We start from the raw sequence: 17,358 nt of genomic DNA, 5'->3' as shown, positions 1-17,358 counted from the left end.
ACTTGATGGGCTGTTGAAATTCTAGACAAGCCAAGCGTACGATTTCCTTTCCTTTCCAAATAAAGGCAAAGGTATTTTCGGGCTTTACACAGAAGGCAGTAAGCAATTTGCTTTTATTTATTGCACGAGCATATCTCTTTTTCGAATCTCCTCGAATATTACGTAGTTTTCATTTTCTTCCTCGCATTCGGTTAGGTATTTCAGATTTCAGGCATGAATGAGCAATATTGAAACAATATGCATTTCCTCCAGCATTGTTTAAAGATGAATTGATTCTGATATACAAAATTCCTTGCACAAACACTAACTTGTGGAAAATGTAATAGATTTTTACACACAAATTGTTGTGCATCAATGAGAATATTCAATTTACTAGTGTATTGCCCTTCATTATTGCCAATTTGCGTGAATTAATACTCGTATTAATTTAGCTCTCGTAAGCTGGCGGCTTTAACTTGAAATTTGCCGCCAAGTGACAAACCGCGAAACAGAGAACTTGCCTTCCGCAACAACATCGATGGCAGTGTTTTCCACTATTTTGTATTTTTATCCCTGGTATTTTGTATATTTGTATGCCGGCGAACGTGAACACACCTTTTCTGACCGCATTCCCCAGGCGGCGGACATCGGGCCGTTCGTTTGGTGGCTGCGCTTGTTGCCATTTCCGTTTCCGGTTGCCGCTGTCGTCGTTGTCATGTCTACATGTCCTGCGTCCTGTATTCTGCATGTGTGCGTCCTTGCCGTGTGCATGAGTTTGGCGTGTTGCACATAAATCGTTTAAAATAAAGTGATAATTGCATTTGTGTTGCAACTGTCAAAGTGACGTCAGTCCAGGAAAGTCCTTTGCAGCTGCCCGTGTATTGGTGGCTTTACGGACTGAACCGAACTGCCTGAATCGCGAGGACATTTTATGAATGTCGCCGCCGCATGAATAATTGCGATAGCAGCCAATTTGAATGTCCCCCCGTGCCATTCAACCAGTGATTCTTTCCCGTTTTGCCACAATTTCGGGGTTGTTTACGGCTCCGTTTGTATGTTTTAATTTCGGTGTCACTGTGAAGTGGATTAAAGTATTTCCATCGGCTTACAACCTAAAACGAGTGCAACCCTTGGCAGTTAAGCCGCCCATCGAGTTGCACTCCGGGCTCCTCAAAGGACATACGCACTTTTTCCGCCGCTTGCACTGCGAAAAACGTGCAGTTAGAATAAGGTGAATATATTTAAGAGTTCAGGATCACAAATTTGATTTTCTGTTATCTTATCTATGGCTTTTCGAAGATGATTTTAACATACGTTCATTTCAAATATAAAGTCATACCTTTTTGAACTGACTTAAGGCCTACAGAAACAGAGAACCCCACTTGAAAAACTAATGGCCTAATGGCTTGAGTAACTTCTCTCAGTGCAGATTGCTTGTGAATTTATGGCGACTGATATATAAGGCATTTCTACCTCGGACAGTGCCTGTGATTAATATGCAACACCCCGTTGGCTCGTTTTCCCATTTTCCCGCTTTCAGAGTGAAGTTCGTGTGAAGCGACCAAGTGTTTCCTCCCCTCACCCCGAAGGCCGATCTTCCAACCCTCTCGTTCGAATTGAATTGTTACGCAAATAGCATTAATATTTATATTGTTTTTTATAAGGACGACAAGGGTGCAGTGCAGACGGGACGTCAATTGCGATGCTAAGTGCCAATGCAAACAGAGGAGAATATTGCATTGAATGGGAATCCTCGAGAGATCCGCGGCATGTGGCAAATTAGGTTGCCTTTGATGCGCGATCACGGCGGCAGAAAATTAATAAAACTTGTGGCACAATTGAGCCAACATTAATTCACTTAGCCAGGCACTTGCCGAAAGTGTTTCGTTTACTTGGCCAGCTGTCAAGGACCTGCCACGCCCCTTGACCCCACTGACCTGCATTTTTTTTGGGTTCAATCGACACGAACTTTGCGTGTTTGCCGGCTGTCGAAGCGTCGAAAAGGAAAAAAAAAAGTACGTGTCGATTTGATGAATGACGTTTATTAAGCAAACAATTTCGAGCTATTTGCAGCCTAATTGAGCACCATGCATCAACGTGTTGTGGCAGTTAAATGGCTTATTAATATTTAAAAGATATTTAAAACTAAAAACGCTGGTAACCCGCATTGTGTACAAAATAAGAACACGACATACGAATGTAAATGGACCTAATGCGAACATTAAACCCTTGCATGTCCCCTAAAAAGCAAAAACAAGAAAAAAAAAACGTTGAAGGCAATCAAGTGCGGCTGGAAACATGAGAAATAACTGCAGTGAAGCAGGCTTTCGAGTGGAAATGAGTTTTGCATGCAGCACGCTCGATCCTTTTTGGGCGAAAAGCCATAGGGAAATGGGGAAGGCATTTGCCATTAATTATAACTGCAATGCCCACACGTTTATGGTCGGAAGTGTAGCTGTGGTCAAGTTGCCCGAACTTCGACTAACTTGGCTGATTAGCTAATACGTCTCGTATCTATTGTCGGAATTTGGCAACACCTCAGCTTGATTTGCATAATTACTCCGAGCCACTTGACTGCTGCCAGGCAATTTACAACTTTCGGACCCAAAACTCGCCATCATTTGCACATTTTTCGGTTTGGCAACTCTTAAAAATTAAATGAAATATGCATTACATACGCAAAAGTTTAACCGAAAGTGCCACAGTTTCCGTGCCAGCAAACTGACTGCGATTTTTCCGGGCTGCAAAACTAGCAACTGTAGTTACAATAAATACATATGCAGCTCTGCCGACTGTCGCTGGCATTATAGAAATCCCGTTAAACCTACTTAATTCAATAAAACACCTTTCACACACTTTGCTCCAAAGCCGACAACAAACTATAACCTCCTGTGTGTGTGTGTGTGCATAAGTGTGTCTATGAGTGTGTATGTGTGGTGTGTGTGTGTGTGTGAATGGCGGCGCTTGAGAGCGTGCGCCAAAAGCTACTTCACGACGGCAATTTACGTTTAAAGTTGCTTAAAGTTGCTAACGACAAAAGTTATAATTGCATAACATACATGTACTTGTGCTTGTGTGTGTGTGTGCGAGTGCAGGCGGGATAACGGGGCCGGGCTTTTAGTGTGTGTCGCCTTAAAACTCACACACACTCGAACATAGTGCAAAACACTCAAATTGCACGGGAAATTAGATAACTGACTACGAGATATGCGTATTTATATATCAATTAGTTAAATATCAGATGAATAATGATGAAGTGGTATTAGGTTCATATAATATTAAGTTTTAGTTCTCTGTTTAATGATATATTTAGTTTAATTACCTACCAGGAAAAAGTATCTAATGTTGTCTTGCTGGACTTTTGTTCATACATTTTACAAGCCATTCTTTTTTTTTTATGAATCTTCCTCGATACTTGCTGCCACTTTTCTCTCTCTGCAGAGATGCAGCTAAACGCTGCTTCCTTGGCTGAATTCGTATGCGAGGCAGCATATGGCAGCCGGAAATGAAACGTAAATCAAATAAGTAAAGAGCGTAAATGCGCGCTCACACAGACACACGCGCACATACACACCCATGCACACTCTGGACGAAGTACAAGTGTATTGTCATTAGCGACAAGGACGACACTACAACAACATCAACAACAACAGCAACAACAAAGAGAAGAAGACGCAGAAGAAGAAGGGCGGTGTGCGATGAATCCGAGAAGCTCCTTTTGCTCAAATTGAAAAGTTTTGGAGTGCATTTTTCACGAAAGTGGCAGCGATTCGAATGGAAAGGCGAACGAAGGAAATTGTTCATATTATAAAATAAAAGCGGAAAGTGTTGCGAGCAGGGCAATGACGAAAAGCCAGGAGAACGGCACGCCCAGCGACGCATGTCCTTGGACTCCGCCCACCACCACCCACTTCCGCTCACGCTCCGCAAGCCCATTTAGCCCGTAGAACTGACACCCATTTTCCCAGCCCACTTTTCCAGCTGTCAGTCAACGGCAGGTTCGAAAAAATGTCAACGGCACTGTGGGCGTGGCTGTCTGTCGGTCCTTTTCTCCATTTTCATTACGTTGAAATGCGTTTCGTTGAATTAGAAACATTTCATTCTGCTGCTACTTCCTATTTCTTTTCTCCGTGTGAGTTTTCCTTCTCCCGCCACACTTTTCCCTTTTCGAAGGCGTTCCGGGAAGGTGTTGGAAATGTTTTATGTCTTAATAGCTTTTCGCTGGATGGGCGTCTTTCCTTTCCTTTCCCTTTCCCCTTCCACGCTCCATCCAACCCAAAAAAAACAAAAAAAACACAGAAGCCGGGATCAAACATGAGTCTCGCGTTTGGTTTAATGGGTTAACGAGTTTGCATTTTCCCCTTTTCCATTTTCCATTCGTTTTTATTGAGGAATCTTCAATTAACGCTGCGGGAGTTGTGAAATTTGATTTCGCTCATCCAGGGGAAAATTTTCTAATTGAGTTTTAACTCTTAGTAATTAAGTCGAAAAAACCTGTTGGCATTCGCTGCTTTAAAGATCCTTTTGCTCACACTGACTCATTGGAATACAGGTGCTGTTTCTGCGAATCCAACCCATCTTGCAAATGCATCCATAGCGACAGTCCTTCACACAATCCAGGGTTTCTCTTTGTCCACAGGATCTCTCACAAGACCTACAAGGTGAAACTATTTCCTTGGAGGAGCATTGAAAATACAGCCTCAGCATCAACTGAACCGATCCATTACTAGTCTGAATATTCCACATGGAAGTGACCAGAATAAGAGCCAAAATGTAGAGCTGAAGGTGTGCCATTGTCCAAAGTAGCTGTAAGACTAAGCCAAGTTAGCCACAATGTATGTTACAAACTTGCTAGAAATGCAAATATTGTGTGCATAACTAAATACAATTTTATGACAGCATGGAACGTTATCATAAAGCCAAATATGCATGCAGTATGCAAACGCACGTCTTTAGAGATTCCAATAGAGAGATTTCTTAGATTTGGCACTAAAAACGTTTATACATGTTGCACGATCAAATTTCTCACTGTGTAAGCCTTTTATGATAGTGAAATTTATAGACTACACCTAATCGGCTTTAAACCAATGAGACGACGCCCCTAAAAATGCAACTTAAATGCAGGGCAGCATTTAAATTGCAGCTAACCAAGCGAATGTGGAAAACCAAATCCCAAAGCCGAATGAAAATTAGACCAAGCAAAACATAATTTCAATTTCCGCTGCAATTATTTGCGGGTCTCTCGATTGTTGTCATTTTGTCACCAGCTTAAATAATTAAAATCCCAAATATATGAACATTTGCACATACATATGTATTTTTGCAATGGTCAAAATACTGGCCCCCTTTTTAAGGTCACCACCGCCCATTAACATTATAATGCAGTTGCACCGAGGCGATCTGAACGCAAACTGGCCAGTGCGAGTAGAACATTTTCATAATATATGACAACATATGACAACAGCATTAAAAAAGGCCACAAATTTTCAATTTGGCGCCCCGACAAGCATTTGATACGCGACCGAAATTTGCGCATGAAAAATTCAGTTAGATAAATCCGTGATACTGTCGTCCCATGTGAATTATTACCGCCAACCAAATTGATATCGTGCACTTTGAAAAAAAATGACCTTCAAATCTATGCAACATGATATACAATGAATTTTAGGTATAATGTTGTATCTATTGAAAAATGTGCTCATTCTACAATAAAGTGTTTTAAATCGATTCAAGTGGTTGTTCCTCAATAACTATGGTCTTTTGGATATGCAGATGATGATTTTTCCGGGTGCATAAGCCCTTTTGGCCGCCATTCTGTCAACGCCATTCATTGAGCTCGTCACAAAAATTGGGGGTCAATAAAACGACTCGAAAACACTCGACGGCGGCCCCGCCTTGAATGGAGTTTTTGTGGCTGGAATTTTGAGAGGACGCAGGAGGAGCAAGTGAAGCTAAAGTGCTGGAATGGTATGATTCCGACTGTCGTATCAGTCATCTAACCATTTAGATAGGCCATGGAGCGGCAGAAGGCAACGATGCGTGGTCGTTAGGCCCTGCTTTCCTGCTTTTCTGCTTTCCTGACTCTACTCCACAGTTCGAATGGAAGTCTATGGCACGATTGCCATTGCCTTTCGGTTGTATCTTAATGAAGTATCGATTTCTGGCATCGACTCGACGATTTCTCGATTTCATGTGCCCTGCGGTGGAATTCCTTCGAGTCATGTAAATCACTTATTACATTTTCGCTTTCCGTTTGCTTCCTTCGACTTCCTTTCCTCTCCTCCCGGCTGCCATTGGGTGTGGTGATGCACAAAAATGCTTGCAGAAAATCCCCAATGGTTGAATCTGGGAACTTAATCTCAAATTAGTTTTAAGCCCGTAACGGAATTTGACTAACTGAATTGTCATAATGGCAAATAACAACGGAAATAATGGTCCTCTGGTCGAATAAAAACGAAATCAGCCGAAGCGGGCGAAGCAATCTCAATGCATGTGACTTGAGTGAGTGAGTGAGCAAAGCTGTGCGCGGTGGCGTATACGTGATGACTTTGCAAATGGATTGTGTGTCCGCTGCTGTGTATCGTAATCACATAGCTGGCTAACATCATAAAATATATTGGATGCTTCATTCGCATTAGATTCGATCAGGGATAATTTGTTGGCTGCTAATGCCGAGGCAATCGCCTCCGGAGGACCTTGAATCCTTGAATCCTCAACTGAGCTGTGCCCATTAATTATGGCCACACAAATGGATTTCATAATTCCAGGGGCCAGTGCCCAGTGCCAAGTGCCTGGGTCCCAAAATAGTGCACTTAAGTCCCCAGCCGAATTGAGATATTTTGGGCCGTTAATTTGAATATGCATGAGCCGTGCTGATGGAGCGATTAAAACGCCGTCTGACACTCTCTACCCAACTTTTGTTACTTTTCCTTCGCAGTTTTACTTTATTTATTTGGCCTAACGCTGCTTTTTTCTGTTCGGTTCCACTCTGTCAGGCACTTAAACAAATGAAGCTGTCGCCGTCGCGTTATTTATTAGCCAAGCTGGTAAAAATGTTCAGCCTCAAATGCTTTTTTATTAATTTGCATTGTGGCCAACTCGCAGACTAGCACACACAAATGGCTGCAGCAGAAGGAGGTGCACTGAGCGAAAACTATATGTTGTAGACATGCACACATTCTTACTTATGCATATCTAACACGCATGTTATATTCAAAAGTGCGAAAGTGAGTTGAGTATTTGAACATAATAATTAAGTGGCGACTAGTGTCATGTAGTCCAGATGTAGTATTATCCTTAATACCATATCTTATTTATATACTCATATTTAGTAGTCCAAGTCTTGTATCACTTTTTTTTTGCCAGTGCAGTGGCCGCCATCTCGTTTAGCGACTGCAATCTGAGCCTGCAACGTGGCTTATTTGTCTGGCTGGAGATGCCAAAATGGCTGCTCGTCTTTGGCTCCGCCCCCTTGCCATCCAAAAAACCCCTTCCCTTACCCACAGGATCAAACTCCCCCCCCCCCCCTCCCACATACCCTTTATCGTATGTTAAAGTCAGCGCACACAAAATTTTTAAGTGATTTTGCCGAAAGTTTTCGAGTGCCGGAGTTCGAGAGCCTTCAGCTCGGCTTTTGTTTAAAATGTTCCGGCTTTTTAAGCGCCACGCTGAGTCGGCCTCCTGCCCACCGAGGGGGCGTGGCCGGTCGCGTATATATCTATATATATATATATATATATCTAAAGATATGTATATACTGTGGAGACACACACATGGCTGGCACGCTAATTCGCAGCGGGTGACAAAGTAAATTATGATATTCGTTTCCCGTCTAACAGACTGCGTGCACTTCCTGCAACGTCTATTTTTCCTTTCTTTCCTTTTCGCTTTCCTCATTTCCCCCCAAATTTTCCGCCGGACAGCGCGGCAGGTTCAACGGGATTTCCATTATGCCTGGTCTGGTTTTTGGATTGGGATTGGGGTACTGGTGGATTGGTGGATTGGAGGATTCGGTTTTCGGGCCGTGATTTGTTGCACGGCCAATGTCGCGCCCCCGCGATGAGCACTCCGGAACTTTGCGTATCTGTTTTTGAGCTTCTTAATGGAAAGTTTTCGGGGCGAAATTTACGATTGGGGGCCGGTCTACGTGGGGATTTACCCCCTCAACCAACCGGCGTCATGTGAAGATAAGCCGGAAAATTGCAGGGGCTGAGAGCTGTTTGACTGCATTTGAAGCTCGCTTAAAGCGAATTAGTTTAAGTTTTCGACCATCGAAGGGCGAGCTGTTTGTCACGTCGTTTGCAGTTGCAGTCCTGATCTTTGTTTGCATTGGCCGGAGCTGCTGCTCCATCAAAGCCATTGTTTGTCCTACGGCGATGATGGGGAGCCGGAGTAAATTAACAAGGACTTAGCTGCATCTGCTGCCAGGAAAGAGCTTACACTGGGGGCTAAATTGGAGGAAAGAAGCTGGAATAAAATATCAATTTTAGTTTTAAATACAATTTAGAGCCAAAAACCAGCCAAAAACGAGAAAGGTGTAAACAGATTTAGCTGAATTAAATGAAAAACCTTTCGGAGCAAAACAACGCTTTGAAATCACAAATAAGTTGTTTTAGGCTTCTGTTGTGAATTTACCTTTCTGAAACACAAGACGTACTGATAAATTCAACTTATTTGCCTTATCAGTACTTATTTGTGCAACTACAAGATTCTGGGGCGTGCAGCTCGTTTTTTTTACCTCATCGCTGGGAAATCTGCTGGCCAAGAAAGGTCCGCACATTTTCGTGCAAACTTTGTTAACTATTTAAGACATAATTTAGCAAATTATTTTCCTCCATGCTGCTGCTCGCTGAAGGGGGTGGAGGGGCGGCCCAGAAGGGGCGTGGCGGCTAGGAGGCGGCTCATAAGTAAATATTATGCAAATGAGAGCCTGGGGACCAGCCAGGCCCCCCGAACATCCCATCCATGACAACAAGGGGCAAACTCAGCCTTCAGCCTGCGCGAGCTTAGCTGCAGTGAAAGTTACTTCTTTTTTTCAGCTGGAGCAGCTGGCTTGGCGCCATGTCCTTGCCATGGCTGTTAGTTTTTTAATCCTTTGCAGTTATTAATTTAATCGCACAGCTGCATTTCAGTAGCGTGTGCCGCATGAGAAAGGATGGTGCTCAGTACATGGGGGTGGGTTGTGGAAAATCGTTGGAAAAACGCGGAGAGGGGCGCAAAGTTAGTGGCAACTTTTTGGGCTGCCAGCCGTGACAGTCAGTCCGCTGGATGGCTTGACAAACGCTTGACACATAAATCCGACGTTGGCTTTAATTAGTCACTGGATTTGTTGTCAAAAGTTGTAACTTTCACTTAAATTATTCATGTAGCCGCTGTCACATGACGAGCCGCGTCCAAAATCATGGCCACCAAATGGGTAAATCGCTGAGTTCATTATGTGGCCATAAATTGTAAAAGCCGCTCAATGGCATTAAAGCTCGACTAAATTAAACACAGAACTATCTGTTTACTGTTTTCTTGGAATTATCATCGATAGGTGGCAATTAAAATTGAAGTCCAGAAGCCAATTAAATCATCCTCAATTTTCATTGAGCCAAAGTTGGATAAACAAATTGTGCACGTAGAGAAAATTTCTGGAAGAAAAATGGTCTTAAAGTGATCAAAGCTTTGTTTCTGATATGGTACATATTTAAATTTAAAAAATTTAATTTCACTTTAATGCCAAATGCCACATAAATTCATAGAATCAACGACATTGATCTATCGTTTTTCGCCTGTTTTTCCACTGCACAGCCTTTTATTTGATTGTTTTCGCAGCGCAAACAGACAGACATTCTTATAGCCGCATTATGCTTTAACTGATTTTCGCATTTGAATGATTTATGCTTCCCGCCAGACTCATTCGCATTTGTTTCACCTGCTTTTCACCTGTTTTAGCCGTCGGGCCAACGCCTTTGGGACCTCTTGTCTGGAGCTCGTTTTTCATAATTTTGCATGTGATTTGCGCTGGCTTTTAATACTCTCCCGCTTTTTATTCGCTTTTTTTTATTCGGTTGGATGTGCTGTGCTTTTTTTTGCCAATCGATAATCAAATCAAACGCGTGTGAAATTCGCATGCTGGGACATAAATTTATCAACAGGTTAACAAGTGGCTTACACAAAAATGTGCTCATTCATTTATGGCCCGACTTTTGGGTGCTGCAAATTTTACAAGCTAACAGAATCATTTTACGCATCATTAACGTTTTTGTATTTCATATGCAAATTCGCCTAGTCCTCTCATCTCTGCGCTTGATCCTTGAAGACCGGCCATCAGACGTCCGTCCAAACAAAGTCAAACTTTTTGGCAATGGATTCGTGTGTGTGTGTGTGTGTGTGTGTGACCGACCGCTCCATTAGTGAGGTTCACTGAACATCGCAACGACAGGATTGAGGGGATTGAGGGGTGGCGAGCAGGTCCTGCCAGGACCTCACCCACATTGGCCACATTATGTGCACGCAATGAGCCTTGAAATTTAGTTTTCGGCTAGTTTCAAAGGGTCAAAACTTGAGCTCCTGCTCCGGACACTTTCGGGATGAGGACTTTAACGTTCTTTGCATGCATGTGCCAAGTGACAGGTTCCGGAAAATATGCATCCGCCTCTCGCATTACGGCAAATGAATTGCAACGACTTACGCTGCATTGGCTCCATTTAAAGCGCCATTAATTAATCGTAATTAAAATGATTTTCTTTCGCCTTCTGGGCAGCCGCTTTTGTTGTGGTCACTCGCTGATTGAGCCTTAAATTGCCGGCATTGCCTTTTGTGGCCGCAATCGTCGCCATAATGAATCGTAATGCATAATTACAGCAAGCCGCTGCCGCAGCTTCTGGCCATTTTTGAGTTGTCCTGGCCAGGACCACCGGAAGTCCGCAGTCCGGAGTCCAGAGTCCTTTAGAGTCTTTAAGTTGTGTGCGCAGGGTCTTTCGACTTGAGCCATATTTATGCACTGATGTCGGGTAATTAACAGCACAGTGGGCTTTTTGTTCCACACGCAGATGTATGCATATATAGCCGGCATAATCGGGAGGCCCTCGTTAAATATATTTGAACAGCCACCAGATCCAGCCGGGATTGTCTGTCATTATGGCATGGATCTCAGTGCTCGAAGCCACAAGGTCTATAACAAATTTGCACACAAAAAAATGGGCTCTTAATTAAATAGAACTTAGAACTTGGTTAATGAAGAAGATAAGTATACGGATTTGCTATCTCTACTTTGGGTGAGCTAAGCTACCATCAAAATGTAGTCACGAATCTCTAATACCAAAGTCCTTTTTAAACACAATTAATATTTGAAGAGCATATTTTCGCCCAGTGCATAATGGCACACATATTGGGATGTATGGTAAACAGATGTTGAAGTTCGAGTGCTGGACGTTTGTGAGTGTGTGAGTGTGTGCGTGTGTTGTCGGTGAGGCGATAAGTGACATTTGAGTGAAAGCTTTGGCTCGGCAGTGTGAACGTGTTAGAGCTCCTCCTCCCCCTTCCATCATATGTGTGTGTGTGTGTGTGTGTGTGGGGTGTGCGTGTGTGGCGCGCTTTGGCAAGCCAACAAATATTTATCTATGCCAGTGGCCATTTAGCCGGAGCCTGCCAATAAAATTGCCATTTCTGTCATTGTCAGCTTAACGGCAAAGTGAGCAACAGACATTTGCGATAGTGTGTGTGTGTGTGTGTGTGGTGGGGGGACTACGTGTGTGTGTGTGAGTGTCGCTTGAGTAGTGTGTGTGTGCGTGTTGCTTTGACAATTGATTAAATATGTGAAGTGTGCGCAATTATGTCAATTAAATGGAAATTACTTTATACCTCGGCCGGTGCTCTTTTGTGCTTGACAAATCACACGGAGACACAAACGAGTTTTATTGCCGACATTAACTGATGCATAAAGTGGATAATGAGCGACTGGACTGCCGGATTCCTGAGCCCTGATAAAGAAGGCCAAAATAATTGGCTACCCAACCGCGCCGAGTTGTCATTGGCAACCGCAAAACAAAGTTCTTTGGCCCTGAAAGTGTTTGGCCAAATGCATAACTTATTAGCTGTTGGCTTTCTACGAGTAATTGCAATGCTCGAAATAATTGGCAGCCAAACAATGGGTTTCTTCAAAGTAGGCAAAATGAAGAAATGGGGTATCGATTACAGGCGAGACAATGTACAAATATCATACAATACATTCTAAAATAATATTAACTAAAAACCATCGTTAGTGGCAAAAACAATTAACGTGTCGAAGCGAGTAACTGAGTTCGCATGGCCAGCTGGTTTAGTTAGAGATACAGATACGGATACGGATACAGATTGAGATACACGGCATGTCCTTGCACACTACTCGTATATCCTGTTTCCCCTCCCCCTTAGCCCTTAGCTTCAAGTTTTGGCCCAAAGCGCGTGTGTTAATGGCAAAACGTTTAATGTTTCTGGTCACGTAATAAATCCAAATCTGTGCTCTGTGCTGCGCACGCTGTCACTTCCGTTTTATGATTTAATTTGTAATTTACTCCGAGGCTCTTCCCCCTCCACGGATTGTTGATCTTTTCTTTTCTTTTTTTTTTTTTTGGCAGTTAGTTGACTTGATGTTGTTATTTTTGACAACGATACCTGAGGGCATGCTCCTGGGGGCTGGCTGTGTAGGCCTGGAAATAGAAAGCGAAATATGCTTTCCTGCCATTTCGATTATGGCGAATAGTTAACTTTTCGGTGGCAAACGCTGCATGGGGAGCAATTTCCGATCTGTTTCGTTTCGTTCCGTTCCGGGTGAGATGATGGATACGCCGGAGCACTGTTTGACTGCCACTTAAATTGCCCTGAGAAATAATCAATCCGGCTCCAATCATCGTTGTGTCCAATCAAGCTGGTCCCATCCCTGGAAATGTGTTTTTTGGCCCACTAACAAGCTGCCCAAAAGCGGTTGCCATATGAGCATAAGTCAAGCATTTCCATGGACAACTTAAGCCTTATCCCTTTTTGGCTGCACTTATTCGGAGGGGCCACTTGTACACTAGAAAAAACCAAGACATTGAATGAAATATATAGATCGCTGTCCATTTATTCCAAATGAGTTCATCGTGTGTCATTTGTTTCGGTGTAGCAAACTGTCAAGCGACCAAAAAATTCTTTTCCTAGTCCCCTAAACTTGATACCATCCCGACATTTGCCTCAAATTAACACCTCTGGGAGACGGCTGACTTTTATGGTCTACTATTTTGCATATTGGAGCCACACAAATTGTGTATGGAAAATCATTACACCCACACACTCTCACAGAGGCAGCTCCTTGCCAGCCAGCCTCTAGCAATTCATTTTCACCCCCCCTTTTCACCAGCGTCGAGCTCTTCAAAGAGAAATTACCTTTTTTCGCGTTTCGCCCACAAGGCGGGAAAAGTGTTGGTTTGGAGGTTTGACTTGGGAAATGCGGAAAATCAGCGGAATGGGGTTGTTTTTCTTGGGGAAAAGTCGCCGTTCGTAGAGCGGTCTTTAGTGCTCATGGCAAACTATCTTTTCACGCTTTGCAAGCTAGAAAATTTCTGCATTTTTAGGCACGTTTGGTTTTTCCCAGCACATCCTTTCATTGCCAGCCACCAAGCCCGCACCACTATCATTTTATAACCCCACTCTCGTCGCTGTCAACGCCTCGATGCGTTTTTGCCCCTTCATGTGAGTGCACTGTGCGAAAATAAGGTGTATAATGGTATACCAAACGTGAAATATATCCATTTACCATTAAAGCAGAAGTATTAACTCCCTTTCTCTCTTTCTATGATAGAATGGCATCTCATATATTTTCTAACCTTTCATATAGTATCTACTTTGGTGAAATTTTTTTTTTTTTTGCTCAGTGCTGAGTGGTGTGAGTGGTGCTGAATACATTTTTCTAACGCCAATTGCTTTCAACACCTCTTGGACCTGCATGTAAAGTTGCTTGGCTTCATCTTGCCTGCCGGCTCCTTTTGTATGACCGTTGTTGTTCCCGTCGGCCAGGCCGACAAAAGCCGTCGAAAGTGTTGGCCATCGGATGTCGGATGGTTGGATGGTCGTATGCTCGATTTTAGATGGTGGATAGGCGATGGACGATGGACGATGGACGGTGTGGTCGATGGCCGCTGCCAAGGCCCATGAAAGTGGTGCTAGGACTCGTATTCGTTTTGGTATCTTGGCCAGGGCTGACATATTGCAAGTGCCACGATGGGCAGTGAGCTGCGATTATGTGCAGCACACACACACACGCACACATGCTCGGGAGCAGTGATTGCATGTCCTGGCTTGTGTCTGAGCGTGTGTGAGTGTGTGGGCCAACTGGCAGCGTTTCCGTTGCCTTTCACCAAACGGAAGTTGGGCGCACTAAACGATTTGCTTGTTTCGTGTGCTGAAATATTTAGGCAGTCCGAGAAGTCGGAGGTTCTGCTCCCTTTGAGGCACTCGCACTCGTAACTCGTAGCTCCAATGCTCCAATGCTCCGCTTCACTTAAGAATTAAGAGATATCTGGCAATGAGTTGGCAGCCGACGCCCGAATCGCTTTTTGAAATACTGCACTGGCTTTGCATACAAATGTGCTTCATTGATAATGCACAGAGAAAAACGAAGCATTTAATGGCAAAAAAAAATAAAATAGATACTAAGCATTATCAGTGTTTAAAAGTATGCAGCAATTCCGACCACACTTCTAAACTCACAAATATTCAAGATAGCTGCAAGACGAGTTTATTTTCTCTCTGTGTGCTAAGAGTGTCTGGGCGGTGGAAATTGGGGCGTGGCTAGCTATTTGTAACCATTTAGTTTACTTAATTTGGCGTGTAAAGCACTGCGGTTGTAGGGCAGTACGCTCCCCGCCAGGAGATGAATGTTTGTTTGTGTTATTAATGCCCCTGCCCGAGAGTCCTGGAAGTCGAGAAAGTCCTGCAAATATGCAACGCACTTCAGTCAGCCGGCTAGCATCTGGCCGAGGGCTATTTTATTGCATTGTCAATTTAATGGTGTGGAAATGCCTGGCGAAGAAAAGCTGCTCCTGCCACTCGAGAGTGGAAAACCCGAACAAGCTCACAGATAGAAGCCGGCAGTTCGATGCTTCCCTCACAGACTCACAGGCTTGCAAGTGAAATAAGACAGCGTTTAATGCCTGCACAATATTTATTGCCATGTTTCATATTCCTCTATATATGTATGTATCCCCTCTATTTCCTCGTTTTTTTTTTTCGCCTGTGTTTTCCGACTCTGATGCCACAGACATGGCTACAAAGTAGCCTCCGCCTCTGGCTCTGATTCCCAGACTGAGCCTGCATTGTTTAGTTTTGTACTTTGGCCGATCCTTGCTGCTTGTTGCTGTGTCAAGCGATTTATAAAATGGCAAAGTCGGAGCAGAAGCGGTCAGGCCCATAAAAACAACAAGCTGCAAGTAGCCGAGATAAGCGTAAATTATTAAAGTGCTGCCAGATTTATGAAAATGTATTTGTATTCGTTTCAGTCCTGTCCGCAGTGCATGGGCAAATGCTGTTTTTTGACTTCGTATCCTAGTTGTTGGGCTTTTAATGAAATAAACCCCCCCTTAAAAGGTTTGGTAACGTCCGAAAAAAGCCGCTTGGAATTGTTATAAACACAAAAGACCTTTTAAGCCCCGAATGGCGAGTCACTCTTTGTGTTTTGTATTTATTAACCAATTCGATCGATTGTTATTCGCCACAAAAATATATTCCATATTTGATCGGACACCGGCTTTATCCTCTGGTAAGCCCACAAAAGTCTGTGTAGGAGGCGAACAGTAAATCATTTCCATAATATATATCACACGATTTCTTTTTGCCGGGGGCGGGGCATAATTTAATCGAAGGCAATAAATTGGCATTTAAATGTAATAAAGACGGGGAATATAATTATGGCTGGGGGGGAAAGTCCCACGCTTTCATTACGTAATGCCAATGGCATTTCCCACTCCCAATCATACAATTTATGTACAACTTTTGGTGCAGAATTATGCACACATTTTCAACGCCGGACTTCAGACTCCATTTGCTTGGCCCGCGGCTCGCGTCGAATTGTTATGGCCAACGAATGACAGTTAAGTGACATTTAACGGTTAATAAGCCTGACAGATTTACAACTGTCAGCAGCGTTTAAAAATAATGAACATCAACATCAGCGACGGAAGAGACAAAAAAAAAAAAAAATGGCCGGACTTTCGCCATCTCGAATAGCCAAAGCGATTTGGCCAAATTGACTGCGCAAAGTGAATTATTAATGTCATGTAGGGGCTCAGACAGGCTGGGAAAATCGGAAAAACTGCGGGGCGGGGGTGTAAGAGTAGGGAAAGCTATCGGGGCGGCACTAAATGTGCGTCTATTTAGTTCCAAGTGCTGAAAATTTACTGTGCGTATTAAATAAATGCGATTTTCCGGCACGTGAACCGAACTTAGAACCAGGACCAGAGCCCAAAAGCGAAAAGGAAAACCCAGGAAGAGACGGGAAAAACAAGAAAAGCCGAGCGAAAACTTAACCAAAACAAAACACAATCGGGCAGCACGAGTGGGGGGCGGGGGAGCGGGGGAGCGGGGAATAGGACAGCGGCAAGGACAACGCTCATAAAACATAAATTTAATTTATGTGCAATTTTAGCAAGTCGTATAAATTTCCCCAGCCCAAAGGACGAAAAAAAAAATAAAAAAGAAACAAACCGAATTCCACAGCGGCACCGGCCAGCTGGGCAAGGAAAATGTCCTTGAAAATGTCGCATTGTTGTTCTTATTTATAGCTCAAAGCCCGGGTGCTGAAAGGGTTTTTCCGAGAGGGTTTCCCTGTTGGAAAATATATTTATTTCTGGCCATATTCGTAGCTGCACTTGCACACACGATGTTTCGGGTTTCTCTTGAATGTTAATGAATTGCTACAAATTCAGAGGGTGGCATGCCCCATGGCAAAGAGTTCAGAGTCCTTGTTCAAATCAAATATTAATTAAGCCTAAATCTGGATTTGACTGCAGATCCGCTAGGCGAAGTGCATGTTGTTGTTGTTAATTAGTAAATTTAATGCGGGAATGCATTTTTACCATGGCAGCTGCCCCCGGGGCCTCCAATGCATTTCATTTTCTAAGCAAACATATTCCGAATTCAATTTGCAGCACATTTAATTTGCCATTTTGGCCATTTGTGAGCCCAAAAGTTGCCGGAACTCGACAATGCAAATATGTAATAACAGCAATGCCAACATGGCCAAAGTTGCTCTCTCTTTTTGTGGCAGTAATTTGCCTGGCAGAAGAAATTGGCACAGATAAAGTCCAGCACAACTGCTCAACGCAGTGCACCTTGGAAAATTTGTTTTGCCTAGAATTTGATTGTCAAACTGGTTTAACT

General features: G+C 43.4%; 1 protein-coding gene across 1 annotated transcript; it reads right to left on the bottom strand.

Moving 5' to 3' along the window:
• Window positions 1-4,352: 4,352 nt before the first annotated feature.
• CG45546 (uncharacterized protein) lies at window positions 4,353-4,792 on the bottom strand. Its single transcript, NM_001300654.1, has one exon. The coding sequence runs from the start codon at window positions 4,771-4,773 to the stop codon at window positions 4,492-4,494; it is 282 nt and encodes a 93-aa protein (NP_001287583.1). The 5' UTR covers window positions 4,774-4,792; the 3' UTR covers window positions 4,353-4,491.
• Window positions 4,793-17,358: the final 12,566 nt, after the last annotated feature.

The sequence above is a fragment of the Drosophila melanogaster genome, chromosome 3R (genome assembly GCF_000001215.4).
Source record: "Drosophila melanogaster chromosome 3R".
NCBI lineage: Eukaryota > Metazoa > Arthropoda > Insecta > Diptera > Drosophilidae > Drosophila > Drosophila melanogaster.
Note: the sequence above shows the minus strand (reverse complement) of the source record. Positions and strands in the feature narration are given on the sequence as shown.

Excerpts from the sequence above, each read along its gene's own strand:
- CG45546 (NM_001300654.1), bottom strand. The coding sequence starts at position 4,773 with ATGGCACACCTTCAGCTCTACATTTTGGCTCTTATTCTGGTCACTTCC.